The sequence below is a fragment of the Colossoma macropomum genome, unplaced genomic scaffold, assembly GCF_904425465.1.
Source record: "Colossoma macropomum unplaced genomic scaffold, Colossoma_macropomum, whole genome shotgun sequence".
NCBI classification, from domain to species: domain Eukaryota; kingdom Metazoa; phylum Chordata; class Actinopteri; order Characiformes; family Serrasalmidae; genus Colossoma; species Colossoma macropomum.
This window is the reverse complement of record NW_023494793.1, coordinates 29,878,139-29,898,258: the sequence shown is the minus strand read 5'-3', so window position 1 is coordinate 29,898,258 and position 20,120 is coordinate 29,878,139. Positions and strand designations below refer to the sequence as shown.

The 20,120-nt window shown below is 39.6% G+C and overlaps 2 protein-coding genes across 3 annotated transcripts; both read right to left on the bottom strand.

The window, feature by feature from the left end:
* Positions 1–1,550: 1,550 nt before the first annotated feature.
* hyal3 (hyaluronidase 3) lies at positions 1,551–18,342 on the bottom strand. 2 transcript variants are annotated; one of them, XM_036579122.1, is made up of 4 exons: positions 18,187–18,342; positions 8,977–9,887; positions 8,508–8,597; positions 1,551–3,294 (listed from the first exon to the last, which is right to left on the bottom strand). In XM_036579122.1, the coding sequence occupies exons 2-4, from the start codon at positions 9,874–9,876 to the stop codon at positions 2,971–2,973; spliced, it is 1,314 nt and encodes a 437-aa protein (XP_036435015.1). In that variant the 5' UTR covers positions 9,877–9,887; positions 18,187–18,342; the 3' UTR covers positions 1,551–2,970. The 2 variants fall into 2 exon arrangements, with proteins under 2 accessions (XP_036435015.1, XP_036435016.1); XM_036579123.1 differs by having other exon boundaries at positions 18,191–18,235.
* LOC118813669 (N-alpha-acetyltransferase 80) lies at positions 12,098–19,832 on the bottom strand. The gene is made up of 2 exons (XM_036579124.1): positions 19,655–19,832; positions 12,098–13,203 (listed from the first exon to the last, which is right to left on the bottom strand). Exons 1-2 carry the CDS (start codon positions 19,660–19,662, stop codon positions 12,348–12,350), a joined length of 864 nt encoding a protein of 287 aa, XP_036435017.1. The 5' UTR covers positions 19,663–19,832; the 3' UTR covers positions 12,098–12,347.
* Between the last annotated feature and the right edge of the window lie 288 nt (positions 19,833–20,120).

Here is a 20,120-nt window from a genome sequence, read left to right as displayed (position 1 = left end):
GACTGGCCACTGATGAACACTGAACTCATTGTCACGTTCATTAAACCAGTTTGAGACGACTTCTGCTTTGTGACATGGTGCATTATCATGCTGGAAGTAGCCATTAGAAGAAAGTCTAATTGTGGTCATGAAGGGCTGCACATGGTCAGCTACAATACTCAAATAGGCTGTGCATTCAGGCGATGATAGATTGGTATTACACCATTACACCACCTCCACCAGCCTGGACTGTTGACACAAGGCAGGTTGGGTCCATGGATTCATGCTGTTGGCACCAAATTCTGACCCTGCCATCTGGGTTGCCTCAGCAGAAATTGAGATTCATCAGACCAGGCTGTTGTTCCAGTTTGGGTGAGCCAGTGCCCACTACAGCCTCAGCTTTCTGTTCCTGGCTGACAGGAGTGGAACCCAACATGCTCTTCTGCTGTTGTAGCCCGTATGCCTCAAGGCTTCACACGTTGTGCATTCTGAGATGCTTTTCGGCTCACCACAATTGTATAGAGTGGTTATCTGACTTACCATAGATTTTCTGTCAGCTTGAACCAGTTTAGCCAATCTCCTTTGACCTCTCTCATCAACAAGGCATCCACAGAATTGCTGCCCACTGGATGTTTATTTCTTTAGTGCCCCATACTGAGGAAATTCTAAAGACTGTTGTGCATGAAAATCCCAGGTGATCAGCGGTTATAGAAATACTCAGACCAGCCTGTCCGGCGCCAACAATCACACCACGGTCAAAATCACTGAGATCACATTTTCCCCATTCTGATGGCTAATGTGAATGTTACCAGAAGCTGCTGGCCTGTATCTGCATGGTTTTATACACTGCACTGCTGCCACATGATTGGCTGATTTAATAGTTGCATGAGTAGGTGTAGAGGCGTTCCTAATAAAGTGCCCTGTGAGTGTATATATACCATTTTATCCTATATATGCTAGTCTGTTTATATTACATTTGCATTTTTACTATTGTTTATGCTGTTTGGTATGTTTTTTGGCCATGTTAACTTGTACTTTCAACTGCAAGCAATTTTAAGGTGCCTCTTAAAATCTGAGCAGGGTAGCTGATGAAAATTAGAGGTTTTTAATATCAGTAAAAAATACAATGGGGTCCAAAAGTCTGAGACCACTAGTGAAAATGCCTCTATTTTACATTCATTTCTAATTAGCAAAACAATCTGAGTAAAAAGTTATTATATGTTCTGAAACTTTAACAGGAATTTCAGAATTTGTATCCAGTAAAATGTTTATTTGCTTATTCCCAGGTTTTCAGTGTGGTCTCAGACTTTTGAACCCCACTGCAGGTGGAGTAAAATACATCTGGGGGGTCTTAACTGCCTATTCAATGACTACATTTTATGAAACATGTACATAAGGACCATGCTGTGTTTGAACCGAACCAGTGATTTGCATAAATAAAGAATGATAAACAAATATTCATGCTCTAAATGATTTATTAAAAGGTGATCAGTTTGATTAATAATAACGTCCAGCGACAAACAAAAATTTGGGTCTCCCTGGTCAAAATTTCTGTTACTGTGAATAGGTAAGTGAGTAGAAGATGAACTGATCTCCAAATGGCATAAAGATAAAACATTCTTTTTAACCTTTTACGCAAGATTAGTGCATTAACTTTTGTTTTGTACAATTTTAGACTGAAAAGGAAAGGAGCACCAGGAAAAGTTTGGGCACTTTATGAGATTTGATACTTTTGAGAACTTTTACCATTTCATTAGCTTGCTAGGGCTATAGCTTATTCACAATCATTGTTAGGAAAGGCCAGGTGACTCCTCAAACCTTGTCCCAACAATCAGCAGCCATGGGCTCTTCTCAGCAGCTGCCCAACACTCTTAAAATTAAAAAGACTGATGCCCACAAGGCAGGAGAAGGCTATAAGAGGATAGCAAATCATTTTTAGGTAGCTGTTTCCTCAGTTCATAATGTAATTAAGAAATGACAAATAACGTGAATGGTGGAGGTCAAGTTGAGGTCTGGAAGTCCAAGAAAACTTTCCGAGAGAACTGCTTGTGTGATCACAGAGAAATTCAAATGAAAATGAAGATTTAGCAGACTCTGGAGTGGTGGTGCACTGTTCTACTGTGCAGAGACACCTGCACAAATATGACCCTCATGGAAGAGTCATCAGAAGAAAATCTTTTCTGTGTCTTTACCACCAAATTCAGCATTAGAACTTTGCAAAGGAACTATCTAAAAAAGCCTTATGCATTTCGAAACAAGTCCTGCCGACTGATGAAGTTAAGATGAACGTTTTGGCTGCCATGAGCAAAGGTATGTTTGGAGAAAAAAGGTGCAGAATTACATTAAGGGAGCACTTCTCTACGGGGGTGGATCAGTCAGTGGCACGGGGAAAATACTAGCAAATTCTGGAAGCAAACATCACACCATCTGTAAATAAGCTGAAGGTGAAAAAAGGATGGCAACAGGATAATGATCCTAAACACACCTCAACATCCACAATAGACTACCTCAAGCTGAAGGTTTTGCTATGGCCCTCACAGTCCACCCGACCTAAACATCATCGAAAATATGTTGACAGATTTCAAAAAGAGCCGCGCATGCAAGACAGCCCAAGAATCTCACAGAACTATAAGACTTTTGCAAGGAAGAATTGCTGAAAATCCCCCAAACAAGAACTGAAAGACTCTCAGCTGGGTACAAAAAGCATTTACAAGCTGTGATACTTGCCGAAGAGGGTGTTACTTAAGTACTGACCATGCATTGTGCCCAAACTTTTGCTTTGTGCCCTTTTTCTTTTTTGTTATTTTGAAACTGTATAAGATGGAAATAAAAAAGTAATCTTGCTTAAAATGTTGAAGAAATGTGTCTTTAACTTCATGTCTTTTGGAAGTCAGGTCATCTTTTTCTCACTTAGCTTTTCACAGTAACAGAAACTTTGAACGGGGTGCCCAAACTTTTGCATGCCACTGTATAATATCATGAACAATCATATTATATCACAGTAACAGCTGGAGTTTGTTGGTGATTCCGGTCAGCTGTTTCTTGCTCCTCACTCAGGTGTGTGGTGGTCTTCTCGCAGTGCTCTCCGCTCCACCCTTCATAACACACACATTTGAATGCTGACCTTAAGTCAGGGTCAAATTCACTCGTGGTGTCCAGCTGTGGGATCAGGTGATCGGAGTGAGGGTCGCGTCTAACGCATCGACCGTTAGCTTGGCACACATTCTCACTGCAGCGCGACACACCCCGACGCAGAGCATCCACGTACTTCCCTAAAACCGAGTTTATATAGTCCCTGAGAAGAAGACATTGACGCTGAAGAGAGAGAGACAGAGAGAATAAGAGAGTAACAGACAGAGAGAGAGAGATATGGGGGGCCATTTAGGGTGAAACACATTGTGACATTTGCACATATGCACATACACATTGTGTGAATAACTATGCATAGGCTTTACAGTAATTAGTGTGGGTGAGTGAGCAAAACACTGTTCAGTGCGGCTGGACATCATTTCATTGGAACCGAAAGTAGCACTGATGGTGTGCAGACTTCACTGTTTGTTGTGATGGTAGATAACAGTCAGGTCACTGCAGAGGCTGTTGCGCTGCTGCGTTATTTATTTGGTTTTGGTATTAATGAACTCAATAGCAACTTCAACTGAGTGAAGGGTGTCAACTTTTCCCCTTAGTTATTTCATCCCTCGGTTCCAGAGACCAGAGACAGTGCCAAGGAACACTGAAGCTGTTCTAGTGGTTTGTGGTTTGGTGCTTGGTATTAATGAACTCAATAGCAACTTCAATTGAGAGAAGGGTGTCAACTTTTCCACTTAGGCCACTTTTTCTGACGCATGGTACCGCCTCAGCTCGACTCAGCTCTACTTGCCTTTTTTTGGTTTCCCCTGGTACCAATTTTGGTATCATCTCTATTGAGGTTCTAAGTGAGCTAAGCTGATACCAAAAGGTGACTTGAAAAAAATGCAGACTGCTGATTGGTCGGAGAGAATCATCACTATCACCCTAAACACATATGCTAACATTAGCTACCAGGTTAGTGTGCCCTCTTGCATCACCTTTGAGGAACCAGAATCGTCTTGTCGTCTGAATTCTGATGTAGTATTTTTTAAACCCTCCTGTTTTTCTCTTCTCGTCATGGCAGTTTCATGTGGCGTCACTATGATGACCAGCTACACTGAGAGGGTAAAGTGCAGTGAAAAATGAAGTAGCTGGTACCAAAAGTAAGTAGAGTCGAGCAGAGTTGAGTCGAGTTGAGTTGAGTTAAGCCACACCATCGGTGGAAAAGCGCCATTAGAGGTCACTGCAAATCAATACAAAGTTTTCTGACAGATCACCTTTATCCCATGACACATTTTTATGCTGATGGCAGTGGTCTCTTTCAGGATGACAGTACCCCCATTTACAGAGCATTAGGGGTCACTGAATGGTGAGTATGTAAATGATGCAAATCATATGCTGTGGCCTTCACAGTCACTAATCTCAATCCAGCTGAACATCTATAGGAGAGTTTGGACCTCCGGTTATTTCATCCCTCAGTTCCAGAGACAGTACCAAGGAACACTGAAGCTGTTCTAGTGGTTTGTGGTGGCCCATGATACTTTATTCAGGACTTTAATTTGTCCACCGTTTTGTATATAAAATGATGAGTGTGAATACCTGTGTATGACCTATATAGTAAAAGGTTCATAAGTGCTGTGTGTGTTTCAATGTATTTCATCCTAAACTGCCTCCCAGAAAAAAAAACCTGCAAAATCAAAAACGTTTGGTATTTTCGGACACATACAGAGAGCTCTACCGAATTCATTCAAACTGTAGTCCTGCAGAAAAAACTATTTAAAATAACAATTATTAAGACTTTAAGTATTAAATAAAGTATTAAATACATATTAATAAGTTAGTTAAGTAAATTAAGTATTTAAACTTCAGATATTTACAAGGCTTATGTTATGTTATGATCTACTTTAAATACATTAGTTGAGATGGTAATAAGCTAAATATATACAAAATAATAATTTATAGGATATGTTGTGTTGGGAGGTGTCTGTCCAAAACCCTAATCCCCCAATTTCAACTTGTAAAAATAATTATTTACCTTTTTTTGTTTTTCAATGTTGTTTAACAAAAGATTTTTAAAATTTCTTTTAAACTGAAGTTGAAAGATTTACATTTATCATGAGTTTAATTTTTAAATAAAAAAAACGTTACTGAAAAATGCTGTCCCACATTTTCATGTCACTACTGAAATGTTTTAGTCCATAGGCAGAGCCTTATTTTAGCCACACCCCTGCATTTTAGAGCAGGACGTGAGACTGCATCCCTGTCCCTCATGGCCACATGGTGAGCAGTTAGATTCCATTATTTCGCAGTGAATGTGTCCCAAAGTCTGAAAATCAGTCTGTAACATTAAGAACTGTCACTACTGGAACACATATTTTCTGCAATTAAGAAAACTTTTCTGTGTTTCCATGAAAAAAAGTATGATTTTACATCTCAACAACTGTTCAAAGCCACGTTTTCTACTCATGTATTGGCTAGTGTTTCTGAGTTCCGCTCAAAATTAGTTAAAATTATTGCATTGAGACTTGAAATCGTTTTACCCTCAATTATCTGGATGGATCAAACGGGCTTTATACGGGGACGCAACTCTTTCAGTAATTTGAGGCGCTTATTTAATGTAATTTATACAGAATCTCCTTTGGAAGCGCAAGAAATAATAGTTTCTTTAGACGCGGAAAAGGCTTTTGATAGAGTGGAATGGCCTTATCTCTTCCTTACTCTTGAAAAGTTTGGTTTCCCTCCTAAGTTTATTTCTTGGATCAAATTGTTATATACGTCCCCGGTAGCATCTGTATGTACTAACAACTTCTGTTCGCAGTATATCCACTTAGAACGAGGCATGAGGCAAGGATGCCCCCTATCTGCTTTGTTGTTCACTATAGCTATAGAACCATTGGCCGTGGCTCTGCGACAATGTTCTGACTTCAAAGGTATTCGCCGTAAGGATATTGAGTACAAGGTCTCGCTGTACGCTGACGACCTCCTTCTTTATGTCTCAAATCCCCTGTCATCAGTCCCCCATATTCTCTCTATCTTGGAGAACTTTGGGAAATTCTCTGGCTACAAACTAAACTTACAAAAAAGCGAGTATTTCCCTATCAACTCACTAACTAATGTATTACCCTCTTCTATCGTGCCTTTTAAGCTAAAGTACAGAGGATTTAAATATCTGGGCATAACAGTCGCACGCTCCCTCGATGCTCTCTTTGACTCTAACTTTGTCCCCCTCTATGATCGTACCAAGAAAGATTTTATTAGATGGTCCGCACTACCACTCTCTTTAGTAGGGCGAGTTAATTTAGTTAAAATGACAATTCTACCCCGTTTTCTATACTTATTTTCCAATATCCCTGTTTTTATTAGAAAAAGTTTCTTTAACAATGTAGATAAATTGGTTACTGCATTCCTGTGGGGGAATAAAGGTTGCCGTATTAAGAAAACCTTTTTACAGAGGCCAAGGCGGCAGGGTGGGATGGCACTGCCAAATTTCTTATTTCACTACTGGTCATGCAATATTCAAAAGATAGCTTTTTGGATGTCTCCCCTTATATTCCAATGTGGGTGCGGGCAGAGAGGTCTTGCAGCCAATTTTCTTTAAGCTCTCTGGTATGCTCTTCTCTCCCCACAACTGGAGGTACTTCTCTTCGTTTCCTTAATCCTGTAGTCACCCATACCTTAAAAATTTGGTCCCAATTCCGGAAACACTTTGGGTTACAATCGGTTTCAGTTTTGAGTCCTATTGTGTCAAACTACTTGTTCCTACCTTCCTATTCTGACTCAGCTTTTCGCATGTGGTACAAGAATGGAATTAGAAGCTTAAAAGATTTGTTTTCAGATAACTTATTCCTATCTTTCGCCGAACTTTCGCAAAGATTTAAGCTACCGAGAAGCCACTTTTTCAGGTATCTTCAAATAAGGAGCTTTACTCAAAAAGCATTTAGCTCCTTCCCTAGTTTACCTCCATTGTCAATAGTTGATACATTGTTGAGCTTAAATCCAAATAAACGTGGCACTATCTCCCATATATATTTTACTCTTAGCTCTATAAATCCTCAGATGTTAGAGCATCTTAGGGTTGCGTGGCAGCAGGATTTGGCTATAGATTTTTCAGATGCTGAATGGGAGGGCATTCTTCACCAGGTGCATTCATCATCCCCTTGTGCAAGACACGGGTTGATACAATTTAAAATACTCCACAGGCTCCATTTCACTAATTTCAAATTGGCTAAAATATTTCCTAATATCAGCTCGGCATGTAATAGATGGAAACATACGCCAGCCACCTTAGCCCATATGTTTTGGTCGTGCCCTAGACTGGAGGAGTTCTGGAGGAGTATATTTAAGTCTTTTAATGACATCTACAATGTCGTAATTAAACCACATCCCCTACTGGCTTTATTTGGCACACGACCTGAAGGATCATCTCTAACTAAAGACAAGTGTCATGTTATTGCCTTCTCCACCCTGCTAGCGAGACGCCTAATTCTTTTGAACTGGAAGGGGTCTACCCCTCCCACACATAACAGATGGATCAATGAAGTTATGGCTCACATTCAAATGGAAAAGATTAAGTTCACAATAAGAGGCTCAAAAGATAAGTTTTTTGACACTTGGTTACCTTTTATAACATACTTTGAAGGTTTACAAACATTTGAGTGAGAGACATCTGACCTCTTTCTTTATAATACATCATATGATTCCTATGCGATGCTCCAGCTACCGCCCTGGTGTCAGGGATATAATTTGAGGGTTGAGGCAAGATTGACTTAGGTCCCTTCAGGATGACTATTTAAAAAAAGAAGATGAATGAACAGATAAATAAAAGAATAATAATAAAAATAATGTGACTGATGTACAAATGGTGTATTAATGATACTATAATGGAGTTAATTACTAACATTATTATTAATAGGGTTTGGTACTGTGTATGTATGTGTATGTATGTATGTATATATATATATATATATGTGTATGTAATTTTGCAAGTTTTGTCAATTTTATTTTCTATCCACCAAGGTACCTTATTTATCTACCATCTGTTTTTGTACTTATGTTTATTATCACTGTTTTATTATATTGCTCTGAGTGGAGTAGAGAGACAAGCACGGGTCTTTAAGGAAAAGGGTGTAAGAAACCAAACTGTTTTATATTAGTTTATACTGTACTATGTTGCCATTGTTGAACATTACAAAATAAAAAAAACAGAATGCAGAAGAAAAAATTAGTTAAAATTATCATTACAGAAACAATCAATACTCAAGCATTTGGTTAAGTTTCGGTTGTGTTATGATTGTTTGGGTAGTGACGAAATAGAATGCTCAATCATTTCTTTTAGCAAAATAAACATAATTAAGTTACAGGGTCAAGGCAAAAGAACTTTAGTCTAAAGTCAGTGAAAAGTATGAAATGTGTTTTTACTCTGACTTTGAATGAATTTGGTAGAGGGGTCTCTCTCTTACCTTGGATTTGGCGAAAGCCAGATTGCCCCACAGCACCACTCCAGCAGCACCTAAAGCAGCACTTTCTCCAATTGTGAAATCCAGGTCCGTCTGCAGTGACACACACAAAAAAACACACACTTCAGTTACATAATGACCCCAAGAGAAGCAAAAGCACCAACTTGAGGTAGTCCAAAATCTCCTAAAGCACTTCTCAAGGGTTTCTGAATTCCTAAAGTACAGCTATTGTCTTCTTGGATCCTTTTGGTCTAAAATTAGAAATGGTACGATGCCACTTTTTCTTTTCCGTTTGATACCAGCACTGGCTTGACTTTCCATTTCTTATGGAAATATATCCTATATCTTCTCAGAAATATCTCCAGAAAAATTAAGAACTTACTTATACTTAACAGCTGTTTTGACTAGAATTAAATAAACATATTGGATCACATTTCTTCAAGACTGTGTGCAGAACAGCGTGAGTGGTTACCTTTTTTAGAAACTTCAGAGTTCGTATGAAGGCCACTCTTGCGTAGGGCATAACAGGAGGTGGCGGAGAACCAGGTGCATGCTGGGATGCCACTCGTAGTGCCTCAAGTATGCGGTGTCTCACCATCAGGCGTGTGTTGGGGTTTCCTGCCAACACGCGCCGCACATACACACTCGGGTACAAGGCAGTGGAATATTGCCATAGAAACTTCAGTCTGTCATTCTTCGACTCAGTTCCAGGTTTGCACTGCCCTGTGTACCCCTCATGCTTTGCCCCATGATCGTTATAGCAACTGGGGAAACCGTAGAACCCCCATAATCCCTTGGGGCACTCACGGAGGCCAAGCCGCAGCGTTTCCTCCATAAAATCTTTTGCTGCTTGCTCAAATTCCATGCGGGCCACTGAAGTCACTTTCCTCTCTGACATCTCTGGATATTTTAGCCACACCAACTCTTTAGACAGCCTGCGATAGACCCGTTTGTGTCCAAAGTTTCTGCTCCACATAGGTCGCCACGCCTCCCAGTCTAACACAGCCAGTCCACTGAAGTTCCTCCTCATAAGGACCTGTAGCTGTCCTTTACTGACCAACAAGTGAGCCTCCAAAAAGCCCAGCTGAGGGATTCCACCATTCACTTGCTCGCCCTGCCGGTTGATGTAGGGGTACAGGCCGAGACGCCGTTCATAAAACAGGCTGATGTTCTCACCCAAAAACCTCTGTCCCGGGTTGTGCATGATGCCGTACTGCTGTAGGGGCAGTGAGACGCCAAAACGCCGCTCGCATCTTGCAGTAGGCATGTTCCACACCACTGAGAAACCCTGCCCCCCAACTGACCCCAGCCCTGCAACAGGGCTGCTGAGAAACATGCTGAAGGTCAGGAGGGTGATTGACCCCAAAAACATGATGGCTCCTCCTGCAGGACAAGCAAAGTTTCAATTTCATGTCTTATAGCAAAAAGTACAGACAAAATGCACGTTTAAAGTAGTTTTTTAGATATTCATCATATCGCTGCTGTCGGAAGAAAACTTTGTATCTCTGCAATGACAACTTTACAGGAGAACTACACACTAGTCCAAATGCCATAAATGAAACATCTTTAATGGGTTTCTTACTGTAGGAATCTTGTAGCACCTTTCCAAAGGCTTGTTATGAGGGCAGTCCTAAACAGACATCACTGATGAACCAATCAAAGAACACTTTTTTCTTTACTTTTTTCAATTCTTTGCAGTTTTATTACCCACAGGAAAAACATTGTGAGTTCACCTAGGAATTTATTAACTTTTCTACTGAGTTAATAACTCATATATATAAATTACTCTTATAGTACAAATCACATTAACATGATAATTAAGTAAACAATTGTTTACTTAAAGGTGTCATCAATTCTGCAACAACAGAAAATAAATGGGGCACATAGTAAATCAGTGCCTTGTAACACTTCCAAGTTTTCAGTGAGGAGGGCAGAGCCTTCACAGGGAGTAAAGTATGGACATGATTACTTCTGAATTGAAAGCACTCAGTAAGTAGCCACTTAATTAAAATATGACAAAGTTTAATATTCACTGTGTTGAAATTCATTCAAAATATTTCAGAATGTAATGTTCAGAACATGAGTCATTACAGCATCACTGTAATATAATATTACTAGAAAAAGCATTAATATAGTCTCAGATAAGAAATCAGCTTTGAATTCAAAGTAAAATGCGTGATCTAGCTGGAAGTCAGGGCACAATCACTTGAGTAATTGTATTTATATCTATATTTAGGTATTATTGGAGGATTTGTACTTTGCTCAAGTATTAGTGAAGTGAAATATTTGTACTTTTACTCAATTTAAACCTTTAAAGTGCTCAACAAAGGCTACACGATTTTTCTCTTGCAAGTCAGTTGATTACTGTGCATTTGAATTTAATGTTTTTATTAAAACACACACACGCACGCACGCACGCACGCACGCACACACACACACACACATTATCTAAGCTGCTTATCTCTCTTGGTCACAGGGGCTGCTGGAGCCTATCCCAGAGGTCATCGGGCAGAAAGCAGGAAACACCCTGGACAGGGCTTTATTTAAACATCCAACCAAATTAATATCAGTGTAAAATGATACAGTGATTTGTCTCTATGTGAGGATCAGTACCACTGACTTAATTTATTTCTAAAAACGTTTATTTTTGTTTATATACTTTACTTTTAGAACACTGACAAACTACATATTTCATTATAAAGACAGCAATTATTACTGTCCTATTTAACTGGATTTAGTGCATCAAAATATTGAATAAAAACATTTTTTGATGGTATTTTTTTTAAATGTAGCACTACTGGTTCTTTTTTGTCTCTTCCAAATGATCAGATGTCTGAAAAAAAAACAAACAAAAAAAAAAACAACATACTGTGACATATAGTGTGAGTGAAAAGTTCACTCCACAGTCCATTCAGGCCACATATTGAAACTAAACTGATCATCAGCCGTTTTTTGAACTTTTTATGATGTCATGAGAACCAATTCATTACATACTGATACATTTACCTTTTAATTCTACAGTAATTTAGCCCCGCCTGTTCACACTAAAATTATAAGGAGTGTTTTAGACTGGACTGCTTTGGAATGAGGCACAATACATGGCAGCCAATCAGAAGAGGTCATTTACATATATCAGCCTTAAAAGTACAGTAACAAAAACAGTCTGTGTTTAGGGAGCACCCAGGATTCCAGCCTCATCCTTTAAACCCTTACAGAAAAGTCACATATAATTCACATGTGAAGTGTGCAAAAACAAGTGATCACGTGTTTTCCATATGAATGTTTTCACATGGGATCACATTTTCTAACATATGAAGTTTGCAAAAACCATGTGTTTATTCATGTTTATTTCTGTGTTTTTTCTGGAAGGGGTGGCCATATCTTACATTTATCTTAAATTTTATTTTTCCCCCATTAGGTCCACTTTTAACACTGTTGAGGTTTTATGTACGTTTATGTATGTTTTTTTTTTTTTTCACATGCCATTTTCCACCCCCTCATCCCTTTAAACAGATAGGAAGTGAAAAGAAACGAAGACTCTACGACAAGACACACGAGAACAGTTAGTACTATTTTAATTAAAACAAAAATTAGGCAAACAGCCGCAGTGATATGTGATTCAGAGTCAACATGATTACAGTAAATCCAAAGTGTTTGAATAAAATATCTGAAAATATTTTTTGTTTGTTTTTAAGGCACATTCAGGTTGTTTCAGTGTTCTGATTGAATCTGTACAGATAAATTAAAGAAGTCCATTTTGGCTCCTATGAAAAAATACCCTGAGACATGAAAGAGTTCAAAACTTGAGAGACGTTTAATCTTTGGGCTGGGGTAATGACCGTATCAGATGTCCTTGTGCATCCAGAAGACGGGCAGTCCTCGGATATCCGTGTATGGTGTCTGCTCCAACGTCTGATCAACGGGGGTCCATGAGGAGGTGGGGGGAGGAGGAGCAGGAGGCAGAACAGGTGGGGAAACAGAAGGAGGAGAGGAGAGAGGGAGAGGACAAGAGAGAGGAGGTGGAGGAGGTGAAAAAAGGGAAGGAGAAAGAGAAGAGGACAGGTGGGGACTTGAGGCAGGAAACGAGGGAGATTTTGACAGAAGAGGTGGGACGAGTGGAGGAGGAGGTGGAAGAGGAGGGGCAGGAGGTGGAGGAGGAACTTTAGGTGTTGTGCCAGCCTCATCTCTCCTTTTTTTCTCCCTCTGTCCAGCTCCCTCGTTCTCGGGTGTCCTGCAGAACTTGTGCAGTAGCTCCACGGGCATTAAGGAGGCAAGTGTGCCCACGTTTTGGACGGGCCGAGACGGGACGAAGCCCATGTGGGCATAGAAGTGCTGCTTGTCATGGGTGGTGAGGCAGAGGCGGGTGCAGCCCCTGCCTTGAGCGTAACGTTCTACACCCTCCATCAGAGCCCGCCCGTACCCCTTCCCCCTCAACTGTGGTTGTACCACCACAGACTCCACAAACAGACTCCTGCTGCCCAGCACTCGCGACACGCGGGCTTGACCAATCAGCTTCTCGTCCTCTAGCAGGAGGAGATTCACAGGGTAGTTGTTACTCGACTGGCGGAGGCTGTGCAGCCTTGCTCCCATGCTGCGCTGCCACTGTGTGTTCAGGAGCTCCGCGCAAGCTTCCAACAGGTCCCAGCGCTCGTGGAGAGGGACGATACGGATGGTTGGAGCACTTGTGTCACTGTCACACCTGCACACACGCCACGGGCAGGAGTCAACACAGGGGTCAAAGTTCAATGAAACTTAGGCTATGTCCTGGTAGATGGTATTATGTTTCATAATATAAATATAATGAATGCTAATCATCATAATTGTCACTTCAGCAAGACATACAAAGTACAGCGGTCACTGCAATCAAATGCTTTGAGCATACTTTTCGTATATTTTTCAAAGAAACTTTCTCCACTGCCTGAGAACCACTTCTTTCAATTCAATTAAATTTAAATTTATTTGGATAGTGCTTTTTATGAAAAGTGTTGTCACAGAACAGCTTTGCAGAAAATGCGGGTCCAGGCCCCACATAAGCAAGACAAGGGCTACATTGGCAGGAAAAAACTCCCTAAGAACAAAAGTAAGAAATCTTGAGCTGAACCAAGACTCAAAAGCTGAACCCACCGTCCTCTGGCCAACACCAGATAGCAAACCAATAACACAGCAATAGCAATATGAATACAGAATAAAGAAGGACAATGAATATACAATAGTGAATAATGAATAAAGAAAATGAGCCTGTCACTGGACAGCTGTATTTTAATTAATCAATAATAACTGATGACCACTGTTAGAGGCCTATCGGAGTGAAAGTGAAAATTAAGACCATGAGAATCAGTGACTGCTGTTAAAGCCTAACATGACACGTTAGTATTACTATGTAAACACGTCCCATCTTAAACACTCACATCTGTATTTGCTGTTTTTAGTGAACACTGATAATGGCTGATTGACTTGTAGACAGCTTCCTTTCACACTGTTAAACATGCTTGTGTCTGGCTGTAGACATGCACTTTCAGCTTGACATGCACCGCCAGCCTATTGATGACGTCAATGCACGCAAACAGCGAACCGCGTACACTGAACAGATTTTACCTTCATCACACTGATAATAATGGAATTAAATAATATGGTAACGTACAAAACAAAACCTACCACGATAATAAGACATTATGTCGGGTTTATTAGCAGAAAAAGTAAACAGGCTACAGTTGAAACTAATGAACAAAACATAAAATGGAATTCTCTAGCCATGTTCTGTATGGTAAATGGATTAAGTGGTATGATTACTGAGACAGAAAAAGAAAACTAAGATTATGATACTGTTTTAAGATTCCTTTCAACTTGCTGAGCAGAAGCAGCCAGATGTTAATATGCCTCTGGGCCACTTCTGCCACTGTGGCAGAGAGTGCACATGCACATGACATCACTGGGGCTGAGAGTATATCTGCTTGAGAGCGCCTGTCTGAATCTGGACTCTATTCAATTATAATATCAATTAAATGGCAAAGCTGCTGTTTAACAGTTCAATAACATATTAATAATGCTAAAATAATACAGCTGGTCAAGATTGTTGACACTGTAATGAAAATAGCATGAAAATGCCCAAGTCTACTACACAGCACACTATTAGTGAACTCTTACAATCCCACAATGCCCACAACAGGTAATGTACAAGCGACAGCACTCACGGAATACCCATAATGCATTCATGGGACGTTACTGCTAGTTCAGAGTGATGGGCAGCAGTAACGGGTTACCTTAGTTTACACGATGAGAAACTTTCATCACTATAATAATGTTTTGCATAGTACCCCGGATTTTCCAACATAGGAAATAGGAGGAGTGTAAATATTGAACTGACAGTAAAAAGATCTGATACAAAATTGTTTGATTTTCGACTCGATTCAAAAGCATTTTTTGAAAATGAAAATAAAGAATGATTTAATTCAATTTGATACACTAAACTGCGATTAGATTTAGCAATTTGATTCAGAGATTCAAGCTTCTTTAAGAAATATTATAACGCACTGAAAGTAAAAATATCGGGTATAAAAATATGAGATGATCAAAAAAACATAGAAAACATCTGCAGTGTCTACTATGATTCTCAACCTGGGGCCCGTGAGATAATATGGCGGGTTGTGTAAAAAAAATAAAAAAAAAGGCCTACATATTTCAGAGAATGGAAAATATTTACAGTCTCTCACAGTAATGATACTGTGGCTGTGCTACAGAGGCACTGAGGCCCTGAGCTGCTGTGTTTTCTGAGTTCAAGTTCAGTATAGCCTGCGCTCCGTGTGTTTTTCCAAATAGAGAGCTTCGTTTGGGTTCAGTGCAGCACATCCTGCTCCATTCTTCATCGTCACCTCTGCAAATTCATGCAATCTAAATGAAAGCAAGACATCTATCTGGCACAGTTGAACAGCGGCACTTTTAGCCAACTTCACAACCTTGTGTATCAGTGTTATGTACAGATCGTTCATATACGGAGCGCAGGCTTTTCAGAACTGTGAAACTGTGAGCACTGACTTTTAACCAATGCAGAAATTCAAATGTTCCGCTCTTTTACGATCAATGCTATTCTAAATCATACTTTGAGAAAAAGAATGACTCATTACACCTGTAAGGTACACCTCTTAGTGATTAGGAGACTACAGTGTTGGACTGCACTGGTGGGGTTCCACACTGTTAGGAAACATTGCTGCCAGAGTTCTGTTAGAAATGCTATTCGTCTCAACAGCGAGTGTCACAAGGCACTCTGCAGCTTTCTCAAATCAAGACTCATTCTGAGCAGGTGAGTGAGGCAACCATGCTTTGGAAAAGTGTTGCATAAGACATGCAGTAATGCAGGACAGACTGAACCTCATGCTGTAACACTACTGGACTGCTCCAACACCAACATACAACAACAGAATATCCTATCAACGTACAGTCGTATGCAAAAGTTTGGACACCTTGGTCAAATTATGTTTTGTTGATTTTCTAAGTGAAAATAAATAAACATCCTCTACAGAGAACACACTTAAATATGACACTTTTCTGCACATTTTATTGCACAATTTCTATTTATCTGCTGAACTTAAGACACTGACAAAAAAAAACATTAAGTGTGTGATACATTTTGTGCAAGCCACAAAAAATATATAAATAAAAACAGCAAATGTGTGCAGAAGTGTGTTCTCTGTAGGGGATGTGTACATATGTTCCCCTAGAAAAACAACAATACATGTAATTTGACCAGGAGCAACCAAATTCTGCATATGACTAAATGTGAAGTGAAAACATCTATTAAATAACTACAATAACATCTTCTGAAGTACTGAGGAAAACACCTTTTTGCATGACCTGCTTTTGTAAACTGATCTGCTGTAACTTTGTGTTCCTTTTTCATGATCATGGAGACCACAGAAGGTCAGGGTATGAAGCAAGTCTTCTTCTGATAGTTCGAGGCGCTTCTTACACAGTTTAACAGCTCCTGACCACAGAGCTGACGACACAGCACACAGACCAGTATTTGAAAGATCAGCCATGTCACTGTGAAGTTTGCTGCTGTTGTGCAGTGTGGCTAGGCTACACGTCCAAAACTGAATACTTGTTTAATGCATGTAGCTCACAGTATCTCTTGCTTTTCTGACCCGGACTGAATTTCTTTTTTTTCACCACCAAAATGACCATAAAAGTCAATAAAAAACTTTCCCAGCTGAGCACTTGCAGCACACTGGATGATACGCGGAGAGCTGCATGATAATGGTGTCTGAAATCCCATCAAATTTCCATAGAATCTTTTTTTTTTATATATATATATTTTAAGTGGAAAACAATTTTAAAAAGTGTAAAGACATTTGTAATTAAGGGGAATTCCACCATTTTTTCAAAATTGTACGTTAACTGGTACTCTGTAGAGAAAACGAGTGAACAGTAGTAATAGGAACCTGAGGCCGGATTCACAAAGTGTCTTAAGAAAGAAAAACTTCTTAAATGCGAATTGTTTTTTAACTTCATTCTTAAGAACGAAGTTATAAAAACTGTTATTCTTCAAATAACTTCTTAAGAATAAGAAATCTTGCAAACATTATGCTCCTAAATGTTTTCGTAACCTCATGGGTCAGCCCAGCGAAGTGAGATACTCTAGCTACGATTAATCCTTAGGCACATTTATGACAATGAGCCCAACTGAAATATGAGCAGCTTTCTTTTCTTTTTTTATAATTCATACTATCTAAATGCGTCATGTGTAGTGCATTTATGACAGTAAAACAGAACAGCAAGAATTTGTTGTGAGACAGACCCCAGGAGTCGCAATGTCTACAACATAAATATAGCGCTATAGCTTTATTTACTATATAAAATGGCCAGTTAACCTACGTGTGTCTTCTTACTTTTTTATATATGACACAAACCAGGGGTCATGACATCTGCAAGGGAAATTTAACTATACAACCCGTGAACCTTCACATGATTTCTGAGTTTTTACGTCATGCTTATAATGGTAAAATAGTCATAAATCTGAAAAAATAAGTTTTCTTTGGGAGCTACTTTGCTTTAGAACACCTACATGTACCACTCCACTATGTATGTATTTTAAACATAGGTTTTAGGCCAAAATCTTCTCAAAACTATCATAAAGCAATGTGTCAGCCATCAGGCAGCGTGTTCATAACCATTTCACGTACCAGCTTTCTGTTACGTAGCTTTTAGAGCTCTTCAGACGTCTGGTTCCTATCACCACCACTGCAAACAGTTCTGACTCTGAAAATTTCTCTAGAATATTTCACATCAAAACACTCTGAATAACTTTGTTTACATCCTGCTGCTCTAATTTTGAAAACGGAAAGCAGACCTCCCCTTTAAATAGTTGCATGTAATTAAATGACAAAGCAGCTGATCATTGTATCACTCCTAGATTAACACAGTTAATCAAGAAAATAAAAAATAACATGACTAAAACTTCACAACACACACGTTCCACTTCTGTTTTAAAGTCCAGACTGGTTTTGTGTGGTGCAATGATAATCAGCCCATTGTATGTGTTTGAACGTGGAATACATACAGTCTGTTCCAGTGCCATGTTACATTTTGTAACAAGCCAAATTCATCAATTAAAGATGAATCTCACAAAAATGTAAAAGCATTAAAATTGAGTGCAACCATTAAACAGAGAATAAACACCTGGTCTTACCTACTGTGATGCGCGGACACACACAGACAGACACCAACAGTACTGAACGTGTTCCACTCTCACACCCAGAAGAGAATCAGGAAACGAGATATGAGCACTAAGAGATGGTGTAAATCTTACTTCCCTACTGATCTGAGATCAGATCAAGCATTTCTAATTTCCTAAAATAGCTTAGATTAAAACAATGATAGTCTGGTACGGGATCTGCAGTTCTCACTTAAGACTTTTTTTTAGCAGCAAATGATCTCACAAGTGGTGAAGAGTGTGGTGAGAAAGTATTAGAGGGGTGAAGCTTCATCCACCACACCAATAAGAACATCGGTGACATGCACACGAGCAGCCTCTAGTATGAACAAACTGAGCTGGGCAAGAGTGAAGACATTTAAGCTTAGGACCGGTTTCTCTGATGTGGTTTAAGCCTAGTCTTGGACTAAACTGCAGTGACAATGGTGAATTAGCATTCTTTTAAGTCTATGCTTAGCCTTAATGTTGGTTTGGGAAATAGGCCAAGAACATTTACTGGCACAAATGATCCGATATTAAGACTACAACTACTCGGATAAGCACTACAAAGAAATATAACAAATAAAATGCAGATGTTTTAATGCAGCAGCCCTGCGTCACCTAAACATTGTGCTCTTCTGGAGTACAATAAATATGTGATCAAATACGGCTTGGAATATCAGCCAATTCTAAACACCAGTCCAATGCTGATAATTATTGTAAGGAATTATCTTTCATAAAAATATTAATAAACAACTTTTCAAGCACTTTCGCAGAAGACAGTAGATCAGAATGTTTTTAGGAGAAACATACAACGAATCAGGTGTCCAACCTTTTGACTGTTTGTTGCTTTAACTCTTCGTTAGGGATGAACTAACGGTCTCAGCAATTTGGAAACATGACCGCCAGACGGCGCTGTCTGCAAACAGCCTGGGTGGAGGTTTTACTCTCCATTTCCTAATAAGGTAATTATGGACTCTGCTAACGCAAGCAGTAACATTTAGCTTTAAACCTCTCTCACCATCAGTGCACTGGCTACTACACTGAGGTATACACGGTAATACTGGACTCAACGCTTCTGTTCTCGGCGAATTCACTCTAAAGGAGGAGGCTGATAGCGGTTCCTGTTCGAATTTTCCCGTTCCACCTTAAATTGTGAGGCGCCAGAATGTAACTGCTGCACCATTTAAGGTGGAACGGAAAAATTCCAGTCATCTGACTTCAGCCTCGTTTCAAAACGAGAGCTGCAGGTTAGCTAGTTAGCTAGCAGTCATGCGAATTTGTCAGGCAGTTACAGCTTCTCATAATCAAAACTCAACACATCAACCAGCTGAACAGCTGAGGAATTAATCACAGTTTAGCATAACATTAAGATCAGCGTTACTCCATCAGCCTCACTGTGCACAGGTCGGGTATTCGGTCTGTGACTTACTAACTTTGTCTGTATGTGATTCTGTTTACCCACATTTTCATCCTTATTTTCTTCCTCTCAGCGGCGGAAAACAGTCACAGAGTGCAGCCAAAACAAATATATGTTGCATAAATCCTGAATATGACTTAAATGCATAATTTCACTTCAGTTTTCAGTGTTTATCAGCCTCCACAGTCCCATTGACAGCTTTCAATGAATGAACAGCAGCCGTCGCCTTCGGTCTTTACCCAGCAGTCTCGCTTCCGTAGGTCGCCCTCTAGCGGACGGGAGGCGATTCATCCTTCGGTTCACAGAGGAACGGCTGAATTTTCTCAATGAAATTTTCACGGATAAGAATCAAATTATTCCAGCACTGTGTATATTTAGGGACAGGCGTTCTAGATTTTAATTTCATAATTTTCATATTTTCTTGATATCAGAAATTCAAATTAAAATGACATTAATGCTATAAAAAGAACTCAAAAATGAACTTTTATTAGTTGGAATAATAATCTGGCAT